Source organism: Sinocyclocheilus grahami, unplaced genomic scaffold (assembly GCF_001515645.1).
Source record: "Sinocyclocheilus grahami isolate Dianchi unplaced genomic scaffold, SAMN03320097.WGS_v1.1 scaffold45.1, whole genome shotgun sequence".
NCBI classification, from domain to species: Eukaryota; Metazoa; Chordata; class Actinopteri; order Cypriniformes; family Cyprinidae; genus Sinocyclocheilus; species Sinocyclocheilus grahami.
The window spans coordinates 607,459-625,372 of NW_015505224.1; the positions used below are offsets into that span (position 1 = coordinate 607,459).

At 37.4% G+C, this 17,914-nt stretch overlaps 2 protein-coding genes across 6 annotated transcripts in view; one reads left to right on the plus strand and one right to left on the minus strand.

The window, feature by feature from the left end:
• Positions 1-6,123, minus strand: part of LOC107582498 (poly(rC)-binding protein 3-like) — a 23,785-nt gene extending 17,662 nt beyond the window's left edge. For 2 of the 5 annotated variants that reach the window (XM_016268367.1, XM_016268366.1), the window contains exons 1-6: positions 5,815-6,119; positions 4,344-4,431; positions 3,498-3,618; positions 2,010-2,033; positions 1,806-1,838; positions 1,295-1,411 (exon numbers count right to left, since the gene is read on the minus strand). In XM_016268367.1, the coding sequence (XP_016123853.1) occupies positions 1,295-1,411; positions 1,806-1,838; positions 2,010-2,033; positions 3,498-3,581 (258 nt within the window). In that variant the 5' untranslated portion in view covers positions 3,582-3,618; positions 4,344-4,431; positions 5,815-6,119. Of the gene's footprint in view, positions 1-812; positions 858-1,294; positions 1,412-1,805; positions 1,839-2,009; positions 2,034-3,497; positions 3,619-4,343; positions 4,432-5,814 lie in introns of all 5 variants that reach the window. The other 3 variants (XM_016268368.1, XM_016268371.1, XM_016268369.1) reach the window with 3 other exon arrangements.
• Positions 6,124-7,870: 1,747 nt separating this feature from the next.
• mocos (molybdenum cofactor sulfurase) lies at positions 7,871-15,140 on the plus strand. Its single transcript, XM_016268372.1, has 15 exons — positions 7,871-8,091; positions 8,352-8,441; positions 8,533-8,599; positions 9,443-10,090; positions 10,201-10,277; positions 10,366-10,565; positions 10,756-10,872; positions 11,572-11,964; positions 12,072-12,234; positions 12,626-12,710; positions 13,497-13,621; positions 13,927-14,029; positions 14,241-14,382; positions 14,463-14,567; positions 14,701-15,140. Exons 1-15 carry the CDS (start codon positions 7,962-7,964, stop codon positions 14,815-14,817), a joined length of 2,562 nt encoding a protein of 853 aa, XP_016123858.1. The 5' UTR covers positions 7,871-7,961; the 3' UTR covers positions 14,818-15,140.
• The last annotated feature ends 2,774 nt before the right edge of the window (positions 15,141-17,914 follow it).

Sequence of the window (17,914 nt, forward strand, 5' to 3'; positions counted from 1 at the left end):
ACAGCACATATATATATATATATATATATATATATATATATATATATATATATATATATATATATATATATATCATCACCCAAAATAATAAAAAATAAATTTAATAAAAAAAAATTAAAATTTCAATAGTTAAGTCACCATCAGCGTTTCCTTTGACTGGGACCTAATTTGCTTTTAATTAATTTAATTAAAAGCCATAGTGGTGTTACAGAACACAATTGGTTTCACTGTGCAACATGAATAAAATAAAGCAAGTGATTGACTCATTACTCAAACTTCGCTGTACATATTAACATTGTAAGTTATAGAAATATATTAATTTAATGAACAATTAAGGGAGGAGGGATTAGCAATATTGTGGTGAGGTAAGTGGTTGTTGTCCATTACACATATTACAAAATTTAGTATGATCTCTCTGGCATATAAAACCCATTAACACTGATAATTATCAAATATAGTCTTAAAAATAAACATAATTAATATGAACAAGTAGCTATAATAATAAACCATCAAACAGTAAAAAAAAAAAATGCAACCACATAATTTATGCATGCAATGCAGGCATATTACTGTGGATGCCACACTATTACAGTTAATGTCTAAATATAAAAGATCACTGTAATGCAGACACAGACAATTGTGACTGAACTGTGATCAGCCTTTTCCTGCTCCTATTCACTGTGATTTCACTGAATTCAGTAATAATGTAACTGTAATAAATTGCACAACTACTGCTGTATAATGTGAAAGTATGGCAAATAGTAAATCCCTAGTGTAAATCCACATTAATATTTTTACAGTGTACTACCCACCTCCTCAAATTTCTCTGCAATCATGGCGAAGGCTTTGAAGATGACCTCAGACTGTCCGGTAATGGTGATCATATTTGTCAACAGTCAACTGTATGAAATTTACGATGACGTACAGATCTGGGGGTGGGGCCAGTGCGTTAAAATATTTTAATTGAGTTATTTTTTCATAACTAATTAATTAAATTAACGAGTTAAACTGACAGCCCATCATAATTTATGCATGCAATGCAGGCATATTACTGTGGATGCCACACTATTACAGTTAATGTCTAAATATAAAAGATCACTGTAATGCAGACACAGACAATTGTGACTGAACTGTGATCAGCCTTTTCCTGCTCCTATTCACTGTGATTTCACTGAATTCAGTAATAATGTAACTGTAATAAATTGCACAACTACTGCTGTATAATGTGAAAGTATGGCAAATAGTAAATCCCTAGTGTAAATCCACATTAATATTTTTACAGTGTACTACCCACCTCCTCAAATTTCTCTGCAATCATGGCGAAGGCTTTGAAGATGACCTCAGACTGTCCGGTAATGGTGACAATGCGCTCTGGACTGGAACCGTCAGATATATTAATCCGGGCTCCACTCTGAATCCACAGAGAAAAGCAGAGTTTTTGTGCTGCATTACGTTTAATTGATCAGTCTTGCCTTTAGGCTGACATTTGCACCCTCTGGCAGTGAAATACCATTGAACTGATCGTGAAGATAATAAGATGATTTTGCCTCTCAAACTGAAAATGATTCCAGACGGTTTTCTGCGGTCTAATTTTTGATATACAGTACATGACATGTGGCCACCCAGATGAGTTCTTTAAATCTTTACACAGCTAGTCAGCATTAATAATGTGTTAATAAGAAAAAAGTGTGTTAAAAACCTTACTATGTGAAATATAAAATGATGTTTTGATATTTATAAATAAATTAAAATGACTATATATGCAATGATTAGTCCTATTTGATCAAGATCAATGTAGCACTTACTTCCTCTCTCATTTTTTTGACAGTCTCTCCTTTCTAAAACAAAGCAAGAGAAAAATCATAATTATATCAGAATGTGTATATTACAATTAGTTTGTAAGCCATATTTAAACACAGTAAGAAGTGCTTAGGAACACCAAAGAATAAAGACTCAAAGTTATGCTTAATTCAATAATGCAATTATTAGGATAATACTGAATTGTTTACCTTCCCAATGATACTTCCAACTTCCTAGAAACACACAAACCAGACAAAATCTCAGTTCATCTTAAATGATTGCATGGTAAACTGGAGATTATCAGTGCTTTCTTTTAGATGACAATCAGAAACAGTATTGAGTGTAGCTGTTAACTCTACATTTCTCATTATGATCAATGTTGAGAACAGGAATTTAATACATTTCTTCAGGATTATTTGATGAATAGAAAGTTCAAAAGAACATTTTAAATAGAAATCTTTTGTAACATTATAAATGTCTCCATTGTCACATTTGATCAACTTAATGTGTCCTTTTTTGACCCCAGAATTTTGAATGGTATTGTGTCTAGTGCTGTCTCACGATTAATCGTATCCAAAATAAAAGTGTACTGTGCATATTTATTATATATATATAAATACACACACATGTATATATTTAAGAAATATGTTATGTTTATATATTAAATATATTTTATATAATGTAAATTATATGCATTTAAATATATGCATATAAATGCATGCAAATATTTTCAAAATATATACTGTGTGTGTGTGTGTGTGTGTGTGTGTGTGTGTGTGTGTGTGTGTGTGTGTGTGTGTATTTATATATACATAATAAATATACACAGATACACACACATATATTATGTTAACAAAAACTTTTATTTTGGATGTGATTAATCGCGATTAATCGTTTGACAGCACTAATTGTGTCATAGTTTCCAAAAATATTAAGCAGCACAACTGTTTTCAACATTGATAATAATAAGGAATGTGTTTGTTAAGCAGCAAATCATCATTTAGAATGATTTCCGAAGGATCATGTGACACTGAAGACTGGAGTAATGATGCTGAAAATTCAGCTTTTTCATCACAGGAGTAAATTACATTTTAAAATATATTCAAACAGAAAACAGTTCTTTTGCAAAGAACTGTTTACCAAAACATGATTGCAAAGATATTATTTAAACTGAGCTGGATGTTGACATCACTGAATTCAATGATGAACTGTCTTTAACTGAAAAATGAGTGTTTACTATTGTCATTTTGCATTATTGACACACTATTTTCCTAATTAATGCTGTTCAGTTGCTTTGACACAATCTGTATTGTTAAAAGCGCTATATAAATAAAGGTGACTTGACTTGACTTGACTTTTAAATGGTAATAATATTTCACAATATTACAGTTTTTACTGTATTTTCAATTGCATAAATGCAGCCTCATTTCATCATATCACACCCACCCTTTCAGACCCAGACTACTACAGGTACCTTGTCATAAGAAAAGATGATGAAGAAATAGCATCACTGTATGCTGTCAATACTACTTCTGATTATGTTATCTAAAAGAAAACATTTTATAATCAATTAAATTGACAATCTAGAATCTAAAATGATCACCTATACACTCATAAATCTGCAACTGGCTGCGCTTGCAAAACAGGGCCGAAAACAAAACAAGCACAGCTCTGTGAGGATCTGAGATGTGTCTTACCTTGCCATGCATTAGTAGGCGGATGGTGAGAGTGACATTTAGCCCCCCCTCACATACTCCTCCCTCCTTCTCATTCATATTCATTCTTCTCTTGGGTCTAGATGCTTCAAACAGACTGTCTCTGTGCACGCAAACAGACAAATTTGCCAGTTCAGTCAGAAGAGATATGAGATGAATTTCAGTAAGCAAACATTTCAGTCTTGACAACTCGTAATTCCTTGCTATTACCTTTCTCAGCCGTAAATGTCTATTCGGTCATGCGTTCATTTTGTTTAGCTGTGGGTACCTGTTGCTATGCTCTGACATTAAGTTGGGCGTTATTTCCCTGCGGGCGGGTGAGCGGGGTCCTGTCTCTAACCTCTCTAATGGCTCTGCTTTAAATGGTGTGACCGTGTTTGATAAGACTCAAAAAGAGCCACTTGTGTCTTTCTAGGCCTTTGGATCAAGTGACGTTTGTGTGACCATGTCTAACAAGGCCCATTAATTTATCAGAGAGTCGTCTGTTCCCACATTCCTCACATCTCCGCAATGACGAGCACTTTAAAACCGAGCTTATCGCCATCTGAATCGATTCTAAGCCAGATGAGATCACAGAGCACATTCATGGGCGAAACTAAAAAATGAGGCAGCGTTAGACCAGAGGAAGTGTAAGGAGATTGTCTTAAATTTCCCTTTAATAATGCCTTTCATATTCCTCTAATGAGGCCCTGCAGCTAGGAGCAATAAATGAGTGCATTTTCTTTATTTAAGCGAGAACATGAGCACATCTATTCTAATTGAGTCCCAATGCTTTCATTTGTTAGGCCTCTTTGAAAACTACTGCTTTTGAAATGTTTTCAGACTTACATAAGCTGTTAAATGAAATGTGGTCCCTTTTTCCATGACCCTCCAGCAGCAGAGGAACTTGCTAAAGAGACGGGAACCGCTGAATAGACTAAAAGAGAAACAAATGTTATATATTTATAATTCGTTTTTTTGCTTCTGTTTAATATCGGAGCCAGTAAAAGGGTCATTTGTTAAAGACAGAGAATTCAATTTTAATAATGAACAAGACTCCTAATGTGGAAGCTACGAAATGAGTTATAGATTCAGCATTCTTAATATGAGATACGATGGCTGAGTTCAATAACAAACAGTGTATAAAGCCTGTTCTTTTGTGTGGCTATTAGTTCTGTGCTGTTTCATCAGGTAAATACATCAAACACTCTGCTGCCATCCTGTCTAATCCTATAGGCCTGGATTTGTTTGGCTAATGCTAAAACCCATTTGACCCATTTCTGTCCTTCCAAAGCTTGTCAACAGGCATCTGAAAACATTCTGCCATCATATAGCATAGCACTAATAAGCCCGAATATAGATATCACACACGCTGTTTTTCAAATGTCAAATGTGTTTATGAATCAGGAATTTAAATGATTTATGCCGCTGCCATTGAAATGTTGACGCGCGAAGGAAATGGTGGGTCACATTAGACTTCAGAAAAGATCAGTCTGTTTTAAATACGTAATCCTAATGGCCAAGCCTTTGTTGTTGTTTTACACTGTACAATATTGTGATTTCAATACACAGCAATTAACTAATCAAACTAAACTTTTCGGTATATATTACTGAATCTCTATCTTTGAATAGGGCCATTCAATAATAACATGTAATATTACTGCCCAAACCTGGAGCAATATTTTTGAAACATGACATTTATTTGTATTAAGCTCATCATAATTTATACTTGTTTGATAGATAGATAGATAGATAGATAGATAGATAGATATGTATATAAATAGCCAACATATACCTTTATAAATTTGATTTGTTTAGATTTAGTTATATTGCATTATCATAATTACATGAAAACATATAAACAACTTAAACAAGTATTAGTCTATGTAGTGTCAGAACTAGAATATGACTTTTTTATATATATATATATATATACATATATTAAAATCAACATAATTTATAAATTAGATTTGTTATTATATTAGATATATATGCATTTACGTTTATTAACATTAACATAATTAATAAATTATATTTGTTTAGATATATAGTGTTATACTGCATTATTATAATTATATGTAAACGTATAAACAAGATTATACAGTGTCATATAGTGTATATACAGTCACAACAGTGTAAACAACAGTTTTCCTTTTGTCAAAGATGAAACAAAAGCACTGTTGCTGCCAGAAAAGCATTAATACGCCTATTTGTTCCTGTCCTTTGGAAGTCCCTGAGCGTGACGAGCAGCTTTGGGTTGAAGTTAGCAAACTGACCTGAGAAGTGATGGAGCTCTAGACAGCATGAAGATGCCACTTACTTTCTTCACCAACTCTTCTTGCCTTGTCAATCCAGGATGAGTTAACGTTTGAGGCTTCAGAGTGTGTATGATTCCCTGAGTGCGGAGTTGCCCTCCTGTGTTGTCAGTTGTATTCAGAGAATGGACAGATGGCCTTGTGCCCGTACCTCTGGTCGACTGAGACTAGCTTTACTGTTTTTTCCCCCCTCTGGCTTAGCCTCTGATAAGCCTTTAGCCCAGGCTACGTGAGCCCGGAGGCTCTCTCAGTTCTTAACACTCACGTAGTTGATGCTGCAGCACCTTCATCCTGGGAACGGATGCATTAGGGAATCCCAAGAAGAACAGAAGGCAACAGGTTTTCCATACTTTGGTGAAGCTGCCAGATGGACAGCTGACCTCGTCTGGCAAAATATTCACGGAAAAATAAGACAAAATTGTCTAACTGTGAGACTTGAATCTTGGAGTACATTGTCTACTTTGGCAGGGAAGACCTAGATAAGGCATATGCATGGATAACGACATTTTGAAGGACACATAAGAAGACGAAAATGCCAAATGTTTTGCCAGCACCCCCAATCAACATAAGCATCTCCAAATTGACTGTGTCACATCATTATGGACAGAAAGACACAATGTCTCTTTGGCCGGTTTCCCCTCCCCCTCACTGCTAATGAGGCCAAAGTCCTGTGAAAACAATGTGGCCCTTTAACAGAAAAAGATGCGCTCTGCTCGGCAGCAGCATTTCAAAGTGAATGAATTAGTGGAGCAGAAGTGGCATATTTAATCACTGCCTGCTGTCTGGGATGGAAATGAACAATGTCTCTGTGGATCTCCCTTCCCTCCCTGCATATGTGTTGACAAATAGTGTAAAATCAAGTATGACCGTTACATGATAAACAGTAGGGTTATTATTGTTAACTATATATATCACAAAGGTTTTTTTTTGTGATAATTGAAATAAAACTGAAATAAATGAAAATATAAATACTAGATGAAAAACGAAACAAAAATGAGAAATGTCGCCCTGGCAACTAAAAGTTTAAGTACTAAAATATTAAAATTAGTACTACTAGACTAAAAATTAATTTATTAAAAATAAAATAAAAGCACACAAAAAGCAAAAACGACTAAAATGTACAAAAAAAAGCTACTTCAAAATATTAATAAAAATACTAAAATTCTAAAACCTAACATTGACAATCACAGTGATTATTACTTTTTCTACAATAGTTTTGCACTCTTATCTATCCATCCATATGTATATAAGTCCCAAAAATTGCTAATAGAACTGTTGTTTTAATACAACATAAAGTGAATTGAGTGTGACTGTTTATCTATTTTCATACTATAAAACCCCCTGTGATATGCCCTTGTGTCTTAGTAATATATTTTTCTCAGTATCTGTTCTTAGTTGCAGACACTCTCCAATATAACGTCCCGCAGGTCTCGTTCTGAGAGGCTACATTATCAAAACTATTGTGACCTGAATTTTATTTTTGTACAAACCAGTCATAGCGGTGTGAGGTTAACCTTAAGAAACCACACAAAGATATGTTACAAAAGTTAGTAAGATTGATCATGGTGACACTGGTAATACTGTGGTATTTTTTAAAAACGAATTTCATGTGTGTGGTTGTTAATACCAAGCGAGTTTTCGACTGTTTTCTTTTTTAATCTATTACAAAATGTCATTTATTCCTGTGATGCAAAGCTGAATTTGCAGCCTCATTACTCCAGTCCTCAGTGTCACGGGATCCTTCAGAAATCTAATTCTTACATGCTGATTTGCTGCTCAAGAAACCTTTCTTTTTATTTCCAATGTTGAAAACAGCTGTGCTGCATTTTTTTTTTCAGGATTCTTTGATGAACTGTCAAAGAAGTAAAAGAATGAATCCACTTCAATATAATGATAGGTGATCAGTTACAGTATTTATACTTTTGTTAAGGTTGCTAACTTCTCTCTTCTCATGTGAGTCCACCAGTCATGCTTCAGAAACGTCTCGAGGTTGTAATGAAACTCTACTATATTTGTCCTGCAGACAGATCAACAGTCACACTGGCTGCTGTTGGACTTTGGTCTCGGTTCTGTCAGTTGGGCATGGTAAGCGTTACATAAATTCGCGAAAGAGGGAGCTCTTGTGTCTGTTTGTCTGTCTGTCTCTACAGATATGGAGACACAGTCTTCACTGGAGTTTCAGGACTTAAGCACTTTTGAGAGTTTTAAGGGTTTCTGGCACTATTATGGTTACGGCGTTGATCAACAAGATCTGATCGATCGGGAATTTAAACGGATTAAAGGTAAAATAGCCTCCTTCACGTTCAGTAACGTGTCCAAATCTGCTACTTACTCTCATGCTTTAACAACATGCGAATATTTGTTTGTTTAATAAATAACCAATTTTGTATTAGACAAAAAACAGCAAGACGGCAATGTTTACTTTCGCTTTAGTTATTGTCATTTGGTTAGAATGAATGCAGCGCCCTCTGTTGATCTCAATGTGAATTACATACAGAGGCTGAGTAGTAGACGCTAATAGGTGCCTCGTTCTCTTTTTAAGGTGTTACATACCTTGATCATGCAGGGACAACGCTATTTCCTGAATCTCAGATTAAAGGATTTTGTGATGATATGTCTAGGAATGTTTATGGTGAGCTCCTTCATATGCATTGTTGAATGCACAACTTAATAATATGAATATCATAAATGGCTTTAGATCATAACATACTTTTCTTTGTCAGGCAATCCTCACAGTCATAATCCCAGCAGCAGACTAACACATGACACTGTGGAAAGTGTCAGATACAGGTAAGCACTTTTGCATTATCTGAATTTTCAGTGAGTCATAGCATAGAAATATTTATTACAATTATATAGTATACAATTATAATAGAAATAGGAAAGGCACACACGGTATATATATATATATATATATATATATATATACACATACACACACACACACACACCATCTGAATTTTCAATGAGTCATAGCATAGAAATATTTATTACAATTATATACAGTAGTTATATACAGTTATAATAGAAATAGGAAACACGCTCACACACACACAAATTAAACCTAATAAAATAGTTTTTGGTCATTAAAATGAAAAAACATTTGATGAACAATTAAACTTTAAAAATTTTAACAAAAATTCTAAATTAATTAAGTTAGAACTAACTAAAGTAGCCTACTAAAATTAAGAAATTGTTCAAATTAAAACAAAAATAAAAATAAATAAATGAAAGCAAAATAAAAATATAAAAAAACAAAAAAACTAATAAAAACAAAAATGACAAGCAAAACTGCTAAAAATGTAAACAAATTTAAATGAAAACTGAAAATATAAAAATAAAAGCTAATTTAAAATATGAATAAATCGTGTAATGGTACATAAATAATACTAAAATAACATTGCAAGAGAGAAACAAAACATAAACAGAGGGAACAAAAAGATTTGAAACACTTACAGAGAATCCTTGAATTGAGAATTGAGAATTAGTAATATTTTAAGCAGTATTATAAGTAGTATAATACGATTTTCTTCAAGATCTGATGATAAGATACGGGTATGTTATGATATATATAGTTGAAGATAAGACAAGATAAGACAAGATAAGATAGCTCTTTGTTTTGAACCCCTGCAGGATACTGGGACACTTTAATACATGTCCTGAAGAGTACTCAGTGATTTTCACATCAGGATGTACTGCAGCACTGAAATTAGTGGCTGACACTTTCCCCTGGAAGGCCGCATCAAATGAGGGGCCAGGAAGTCAGTTCTGCTATCTCACTGACAACCACACCTCTGTGGTGGGCATTCGTGGTGTGACCGCACTCCAGGGAGTTGGCACAGTTTCTGTTCTACCTCACGAAGTGGAGAGACGAGCGAGAAAACCCCCGACACAGACAAATGGAGAGGAGAGCTCTGCACCTAATCTTTTCTGTTATCCTGCCCAGAGCAACTTCTCAGGCAGAAAGTATCCTCTGAGCTATGTGAAGGGAATTCAGTCTCAGCAGCTCTATCCAGCATGCGAGCACCGCGGTCGATGGTTTGTTCTCCTTGACGCTGCTTGTTTTGTAAGCTGCTCACCTCTGGATCTAAGCCAATATCCCGCTGATTTTGTGCCAATATCTTTCTACAAAATGTTCGGCTTCCCGACTGGACTCGGAGCCTTGCTAGTGAGGAATGAGGCTGCTGAGGTCTTGAGAAAAACTTACTTTGGAGGAGGGACAGCTGCGGCATATCTTGTGGCAGAGAACTATTTTGTACCAAAGCCAAATGTAGTCAGCAGGTGGGATGTTACAGGAAGAATTTGTCCTTTAATTGTTGGCAAGCAGCATAGTTGAGGCTACCTGTCATAATATATTTAATGCATAATTGCTTTTTCCACAACTTTATCAGGTTTGAGGATGGCACAATCTCCTTCCTTGACATAATTTCTCTCCATCATGGCTTTGAAACACTTCAAAAACTTACAGGTTCAGAAATTTTTGGTTTACGTCTTGAGCATGGTTATGATTCACATTGTTATGACTTGCATTAAAAGTGGATGTTTTTGGTTTTCAGGCAGTATGCTGAACATTCAGCTTCACACATTTGGATTAGCTCGGTACACCTACATTGTCCTCTCGTGTCTGCGTCATAGCAATGGAAAACCTGTGGCACAGATCCACTGTGATAATGACTTTCAGAATATTGCCGAACAGGGTGCAATCCTCAACTTTAACCTGCTGGACTGTTATGGACGAACAGTAGGGTATTCTCAGGTCAGTCAGGAATTGACATTTTCTCCTCAAATTCATTTTAATAACCTGTAAAAAAGTAGTATATTTATAAGCAAATATTGCAGATATAAAATATGTTCAGATAATAAAGACAGTCTAAAATGTAAGAAGTAGAAAATGTTCATTACTTTATGTCTGTGCTTATTGCTATTTGTTTTTTTGTTTTTGACAGGTGGACAAAATGGCCAGTCTCTTCAATATTCATATTCGCACAGGCTGTTTCTGCAACACAGGAGCCTGCCAACATTATCTGGCTATCAGCAACCAAAACGTGAAGAGTAATTTGCATGTAAGTGGATTTTCGCCAATACAAACTTTGATGTTTTCTAGAAAGACAGATGTATAGATGGATGGACAGAAAGACGGACAGACAGATGGATGGACAGCCAGATAAATAGATAGATATAAATAGACAGACAGCCAGACATGGATGGATGGATGTATGGACGGACGGACGGACAGACGGATAGTCGGATGGACTGATGGACGGATGGATGGATGGATAGACAGACAGACAGACAGACAGATAGATAGATAGACGGATGGACAGACAGACATACAGACAGACAGACAGAGACAGATAGATAGATGGATGGACAGACAGACAGACAGAGACAGATAGCTAGATAGACGAACAGATGGATAGATGGATGGATGGATGGATAGACGATAGATAGATAAATAGATAGATAGTTAGACAGATGGACGGACGGACGGACGGATGGACAGACAGACAGAGACAGATAGATAGATAGATGAAAAGATGGATAGATGGATGGATGGATAGACGATAGATAGATATATAGATAGATAGATAGATAGATAGATAGATAGATAGACAGACGGACGGACGGACGGACGGACGGACGGATAGATAGATAGATAGATGACGAAAAGGACAGATAGATAATTGGACAGACAGACAGAGATTGAAAGAAAGAAATAACAGGAATTTTTAACTAATTTTTAATAAACGGTTTCTTTCAAGGCCGGTCACATCTGTGGAGACAACATTGATCTGATTGAGGGACGTCCCACAGGATCCATCCGTGTGTCTTTTGGATACATGTCAAGTTTTGAGGACTGTCAGAACTTTCTTCGGTTTGTTGTGAACTGTTTTGTGGACAAACCTCTCATTTTGGACCAAAAGAGACTAACCAAGCTCAAATCAGCTGAACCGATGGAGTCAGCAGCATCTTATGACCTAGCATCAACACCAAATGGCCAACTAGGGCATCAGAAGGGGCAAACTATCTCTCCTTCACCTGAGAGAATAGCACCATCTGAAGACACTGTGTCAAAAGAAGAAAAGAACAATGGCAGTAGCCATACACTAACCAATCTCTTCATCTATCCTGTCAAATCATGCGCATCAGTTGAGGTAGAGAAAGCTGTTTTGTTATCCTTCTGTGTTGACAATGAAAGCAGGTTGATGTAATGATATCAGTTTTCATGGCAAGTGCTCTGTTGTTGTGATTGACCTAACAGGTGACAGAGTGGCCACTGGGACCCCAGGGCTTGTTGTATGACCGTTTGTGGATGGTTGTGAATGAGAATGGAGTTTGTCTGAGCCAGAAAAGAGAGCCAAAGCTGTGTCTCATCCGTCCTATCATCTGTCTGGCCTCTAACACACTGCAGCTGCAGGTCTCAGGTCAGAGCGCATCAATGCACATCACTACAGCTTTTTAAAAACAGCAATCTCATGAGATACGGTGATTTATGTAAACTTTTAATAGCCAACATTTTTAGTAGACAGAGCCTTTTTAAGTGGTGCTGTGGTGCAGTAATTATATAAGGTGAAACCATGGTACCTTTTTTATGTGGAAAAAGACACTATAAAACAAACCACATTATTATTTTACAAGAGTAATGCTCAAAAAACTGAGCTTTGTTTTTGTTCATGTCTGTCATTATGTGGTTAAAGTTCAGATTTTTAATGATATTTATTCTTTAGTAATGTATTCTAATGTATTCAATGATAAGCTAAAATAATGTATTCTCTCCAATAATAAGCTAAAATAATGTATTCTTTCCTGTCTCAGGCATGGAGCCAGTCACTGTTCCCTTGGAGACCAGTCTAGCGAATTCAGATCTAAGAACATCCCAGAGCAAAGTTTGCGGTGACAGGTATGAAGATAAAACACAAGCCCACCAATAATATATATATATATATATGAACAATATCACTCTCGGCTGTGATTGCCTCCGGCACTCGGCTTGCGGCCTTGTGCCTCTGGCCTAATCACAGCCATGCTGATATAGAGCCGGTATCGCTCGAGTACGAGAGTGATATTGCGTTTATACAACAGTTCGACGGAACATGTGTGTAATTAAACAAGAAACAACGGAGTGCCTAATAAAACCCTGCAGAACCTGTGCAGAACTACTTGCTTCCACCACGGATTCAAAGCTCAAGTTGACAGTTAAACATACATCACTTTTAGAATTCGTATCAAAGACATGTGCTGCTTCAGTTAGGTTATTAGTGAGAAATAATGAGGTTATAAGAGATAAACAATAAACAAGACGTGCATCCGAATGAGAGAGAGAGAGGCCGCGAAGCTAGACGTTTCTTCTTATATTAACTAACATACACTACGATTAGCTCAGTGACTAATTTAAAAAAAAAACATAGACACGCACACTAGAACAAGCGATACAAAATTGTGAAAGGGCATTCCTGTAGCGATACCAGGACAATATCTCACGGTTCGCAACCAATCAGATTTGAGAACCAAAACGAACTGTTGTATAATATATATATATAGATATATATTATATCATTGCAATATGCAATACATTTGGTGAGCTTAACATTTATAAACACCTTTATGTGTTGAACCTGATCTTCAATGGTTTTGTGGCTTAATATGAATATTGTTATGGCTTCATAAGAATCTGTCTTTGGTGTAGGGTACAGACAGTGGATTGTGGGAAGGAAGTTTCAACCTGGCTTTCTGAGTTTCTGGGAAAACCTTGTCGTCTTATAAGGCAGAGACCTGATTTCCTGCGTGATATGAAATTTGGAAGAGAAAAAGGTAAAATACAGCATTTGTATTTGGATTAATTGTTTGTTTTAAATGTTTATATTGTAGTTTATATGTAATATTTTTAATGAATATAAGCATTGTTAATGCTTTGATTCATATTAGTTTCACTGTATTATGAATAGACAATGTTAAAATAAACTTTAATAACATTCTTTTGAGACCAAATGATCATAGCTGTGCTATCCACATTCATTATATAGCTCTGCTCTTGCTCTGTATGTCAACTATTTCATTTGTTTCTATACGTCCCTATAATGAGAAGCAATTTACCTTAATGATGTCTTCCTGTCCAGCGGAGAATTTTGGTCCCACTGCTCTCTCTCTGGTGAATGAGGCTCAGTTTCTGCTTATTAACAGAGCCAGCATGTCTTTTCTGCAAGAACACATTGCCAACAGGTATAGTCATGCCAGCTACAAATGAACAATACACTACCTTCTTCTTCAGGAAAGTGCTGTTTATTTAGTAGGATACCGAAATGGGATTATCTATTAGATGCATATTAGATGACTTTTAAATAGTCTTTTTAAAATTCTTTCAGCCAGTACTCTGCGTACATAAAGTACTTCATTATTTTGTAATGTTGTTGTTATATTTGGCATGTTTAAGACACAATAGTGAGAATGAGGGAACATGGCATGACATGGAGCAGCTCATTCAGCGTTTCAGGGCAAATCTGGTCATCTCAGGACAGGAGGCGTTTGCAGAAGACGACTGGTCTCACTTGACAGTAGGAGACACACAGTTTCAGGTTAGTGGAAACAGCTGGCACATCATAATCAGCTGGAATTGAACCAGATGTGCAGGTGTTTTCTTGATGTTTTGTTTAAGGTGATTGGGAGATGTGGCCGCTGTCAGATGATTGGAGTTGATCAAAAATCAGCCGCTAGAACCCAGGAACCCCTTCGGTCTCTTTCTGAATGCAGAAGTGGAAAGGTCTGTAAAAACAGAACTCCTTATTCGTGTTTTCTTCCTTTGATTGCTTTTACAAGAAGACAGAAATGACATTTCCAATATATGAATTATAAAACACATAACTTCTCTTTTCTCCTCTGCTCTTTCCTTTTAGGTGACTTTTGGTGTTTACTTGGCTCATCAGTCAGCAAGGAACACCACTGCTGTCCCCGTCTTATCCGTAGGGGCCCGTGTTATTCCACGAATATCAGAATCTAGTGATAAACCTTAGAATTGTTTTGTAATTTTAGTCAGATTTTTAAACTTAACAGTCACATTTCATTTAAATTAATGTATTTTATGTGATATATTTGTACTTATAATATGTAAGGAAGTACACATTTTCTTCTACAGAACATTTCCTCAATATAATTATCATGCAATCTCCTTGCAGAGGATGTAGCAATGGTTGGATATTTAGAATAGGCCTGAAAAGGATGTGGTCTGTCAAATTTTGGTAATTATTTGAACTAATTAATCAACACCATAGGATACATGTGTCAGACTCTGTTCCGTGTTTTGTGGTTGTTTTGCTCCTCATGTGCCTTCCTTTCCCATGTTTAATTTGTCCCAGGTGTTTCCCATGATGTTTCATTGCTCCCAGGTGTGTCTCGTCATCCCCTCCTCCTGTGTGTATAAAGAGTGTTCCCTGTGTGTGCTCCAGCGTCCGGTATTGTTTGTGTCTACAGTGCTATGTGTGATTCCCCGTGAAGATTATTAAATTCCTTGGTTTATGTACTCTTGGGCTCCTCGTTCCTCGTTCCTCGTTCCTTGCTCCGTGTTCCCGCACCGTAGCAGATCGTGACAGAATACCGGACCCTACAGTAAGCGGCATCCTTTCCCCATGTTTAATTTCCATGTTTTTGAAAGTCTGTTTTGTTTTTACCCATTCATGTTTCCCCGCCCTAATGGAGGAGCGAGCGATGTTTGTCGCGTTAGCTCAGGCGAGCCCAGACCCCATCGTCTTCGCGAGGGCATTCGTGCGGCTCGCCCTCACCAGCTCCCTCGAGGGGATACCCTTGCCACGCTGTTCCGGATTGGGATAACGTTCCATCATCCCACAGAGCTCCCAGACACCCACGGCCTCGACTGGAAGGAGACAGTCATTCGGTGTCTGGAGAGCCTCCGAGCCTGATCCGGAACTCCTCCGCCGGCCATTCCAGAGTCTAGTAAGCTGGCGGTTCCTCTGCCAAGCCTGTTGCCGTCCACGGGCCCCTCTAGTCCTTCGCCCGTTGATATGGCAAGCCGAACAAACATTAATGTGGCAAGCCTTCCGGGCGATAAGATGGCAAACCCACCATGCATTCATGAAGGCCCCAGAGCTCGCTCCAGTGTCGGCTCCAGCCCCAGAGCTTGCTCCAGTGCGAGCTCCTCGAGAGCGCTTTGCTGTGCCTGCTCCTCCAGAGCACCCTCCTAGGCCAGCACCACGTAAGCGCGATCCTGATCCCCAGTTAAGCCCAGGAAGGGCTCCTGATCCCTAGTTGAGCCCAGGTAGGGCTCCTGATCCTGAGTTCAGCCCAGGGAGGTCTCCAGATCCCCAGTTCAGCCCAGGGAGGGCTCCTGTTTCCCCGTTGATCCCAGGGAGGGCTCCTAATCCCCAGTTCCGCCCAGGGAGGGCTCCAGATCCCACGTTAGGCCCAGGGAGGGCTTCAGGCCCCGAATACAGCCCCGTAAATTTCCCCAAGGATTTTTTTTGGGGGGGTAGTATGGCTCCAGCCGTAGAGGTGGGGGCTGGGGCCGCGGCCTCGGAGGCTGCTCCGCCATGGCGCCCCGAAAGGGTACTGCTCTGGAGGCCCACTGTCCCGTGTCTGTCTTGAGGGACCTCCAGAGTGCCCACCCCCCCTCCCCTTTGGATGTTATTGGGCGTGAGGACACGCCTTCCAGAGGGGGGCGTTCTGTCAGACTCTGTTCCGTGTTTTGTGGTTGTTTTGCTCCTCATGTGCCTTCCTTTCCCATGTTTCATTGCTCCCAGGTGTCTTGTCATCCCCTCCTCCTGTGTGTATAAAGAGTGTTCCCTGTGTGTGCTCCAGCGTCTGGTATTGTTTGTCTACAGTGCTACGTGTGATTCCCCGTGAAGATTATTAAATTCCTTGGTTTATGTACTCTTGGTCTCCTTGCTCCGTGTTCCCGCACCGTAGCAGATCGTGACAACATGTAGGAAGTATAACATCATGAAAGTATGTTTAGTCTGAGTTAAACCAAGAGTGTAATCAGTCTTACATCACAGGCTCTAAAAGTGAATTGATGTGCTTTTGTGATGAAATCACAATGGCACATAGTCAACGAAATACTGGGCTCATATTGAGAAAAAGTTCTCAGCCTCTAATAACTTGGCTTAATCATTCTGTTGATGAATGGTGCAATAAGGTCATAGTCTGGGATGCCATATTCTGTGATCCGTTCAGGTTAGGCTCCTTTCTTCTTGATGTAAGTAAAACAAGAATGACTATACTCAATTAAAAAAAAAAAAAGGATGGCTGTGAAATAAAGTGTTATTGTTAGTGCTGATCAAGACCATCAAATTACAATAAATTAATATCAAACGTCAGAAATGTAAGTTTTATCAATTAGGAACAACGTTCAGAAACATTGGCTATCTATAAATTTGACTTTTATAAAATTAACTAAACCAAAACTATTACAACAAGATGGCATTAAAATTGCACTCAACATATTACAGGTGCTTAGACACAAAATGAAAAATAGAGATGTATGTGTGTGTATAATATACTTATAAATACAAAACCACCTTATCAAGGAGTACAAAATATTATAATAAATAATTATCAACTAAATACAACAAAGTTCCAGATTTTTTATCCTTATTTTTTGCACCAAATAATACTTAAAGATTTCAGACGGGAGTGACTTAACCCTCATCCGTCCCTCGGGTCATTTTGACCCAAAACTAATTTTTAAAGATTTGTTAAAAATCAAGCATGCTCGTTAGGGTTAGGGAACCGAGAATACATGGAAAAAAAAATTCTAGTGAATTCGAGCAGTTTAAGTGGGTGCTATAAAAAAATTATCAAAAGTGTCCCTCGCAGGTCATTTTAACCCGCCACTGGAAAAGCATGGAATTTACGAAAAAACTGCAGATTCTATTTTATTTAATTTAGTTTTTTGAGCATGGAGTACACAAAAAAAAATTTAGTCGATTCGAGGATTCTACGTGTAATAAAATAAGGTGTAATAAAAAAAGTAACAAAAATTTTGACCCGGCCATAGGTATGAATGGAATGTCCAGAAAAAAACAGCATTTTTTTTTTTTTTTTACTATATAAAAGTAAAATGCCTGATCCTGATGGATTATCATGTTTAAAGTATAA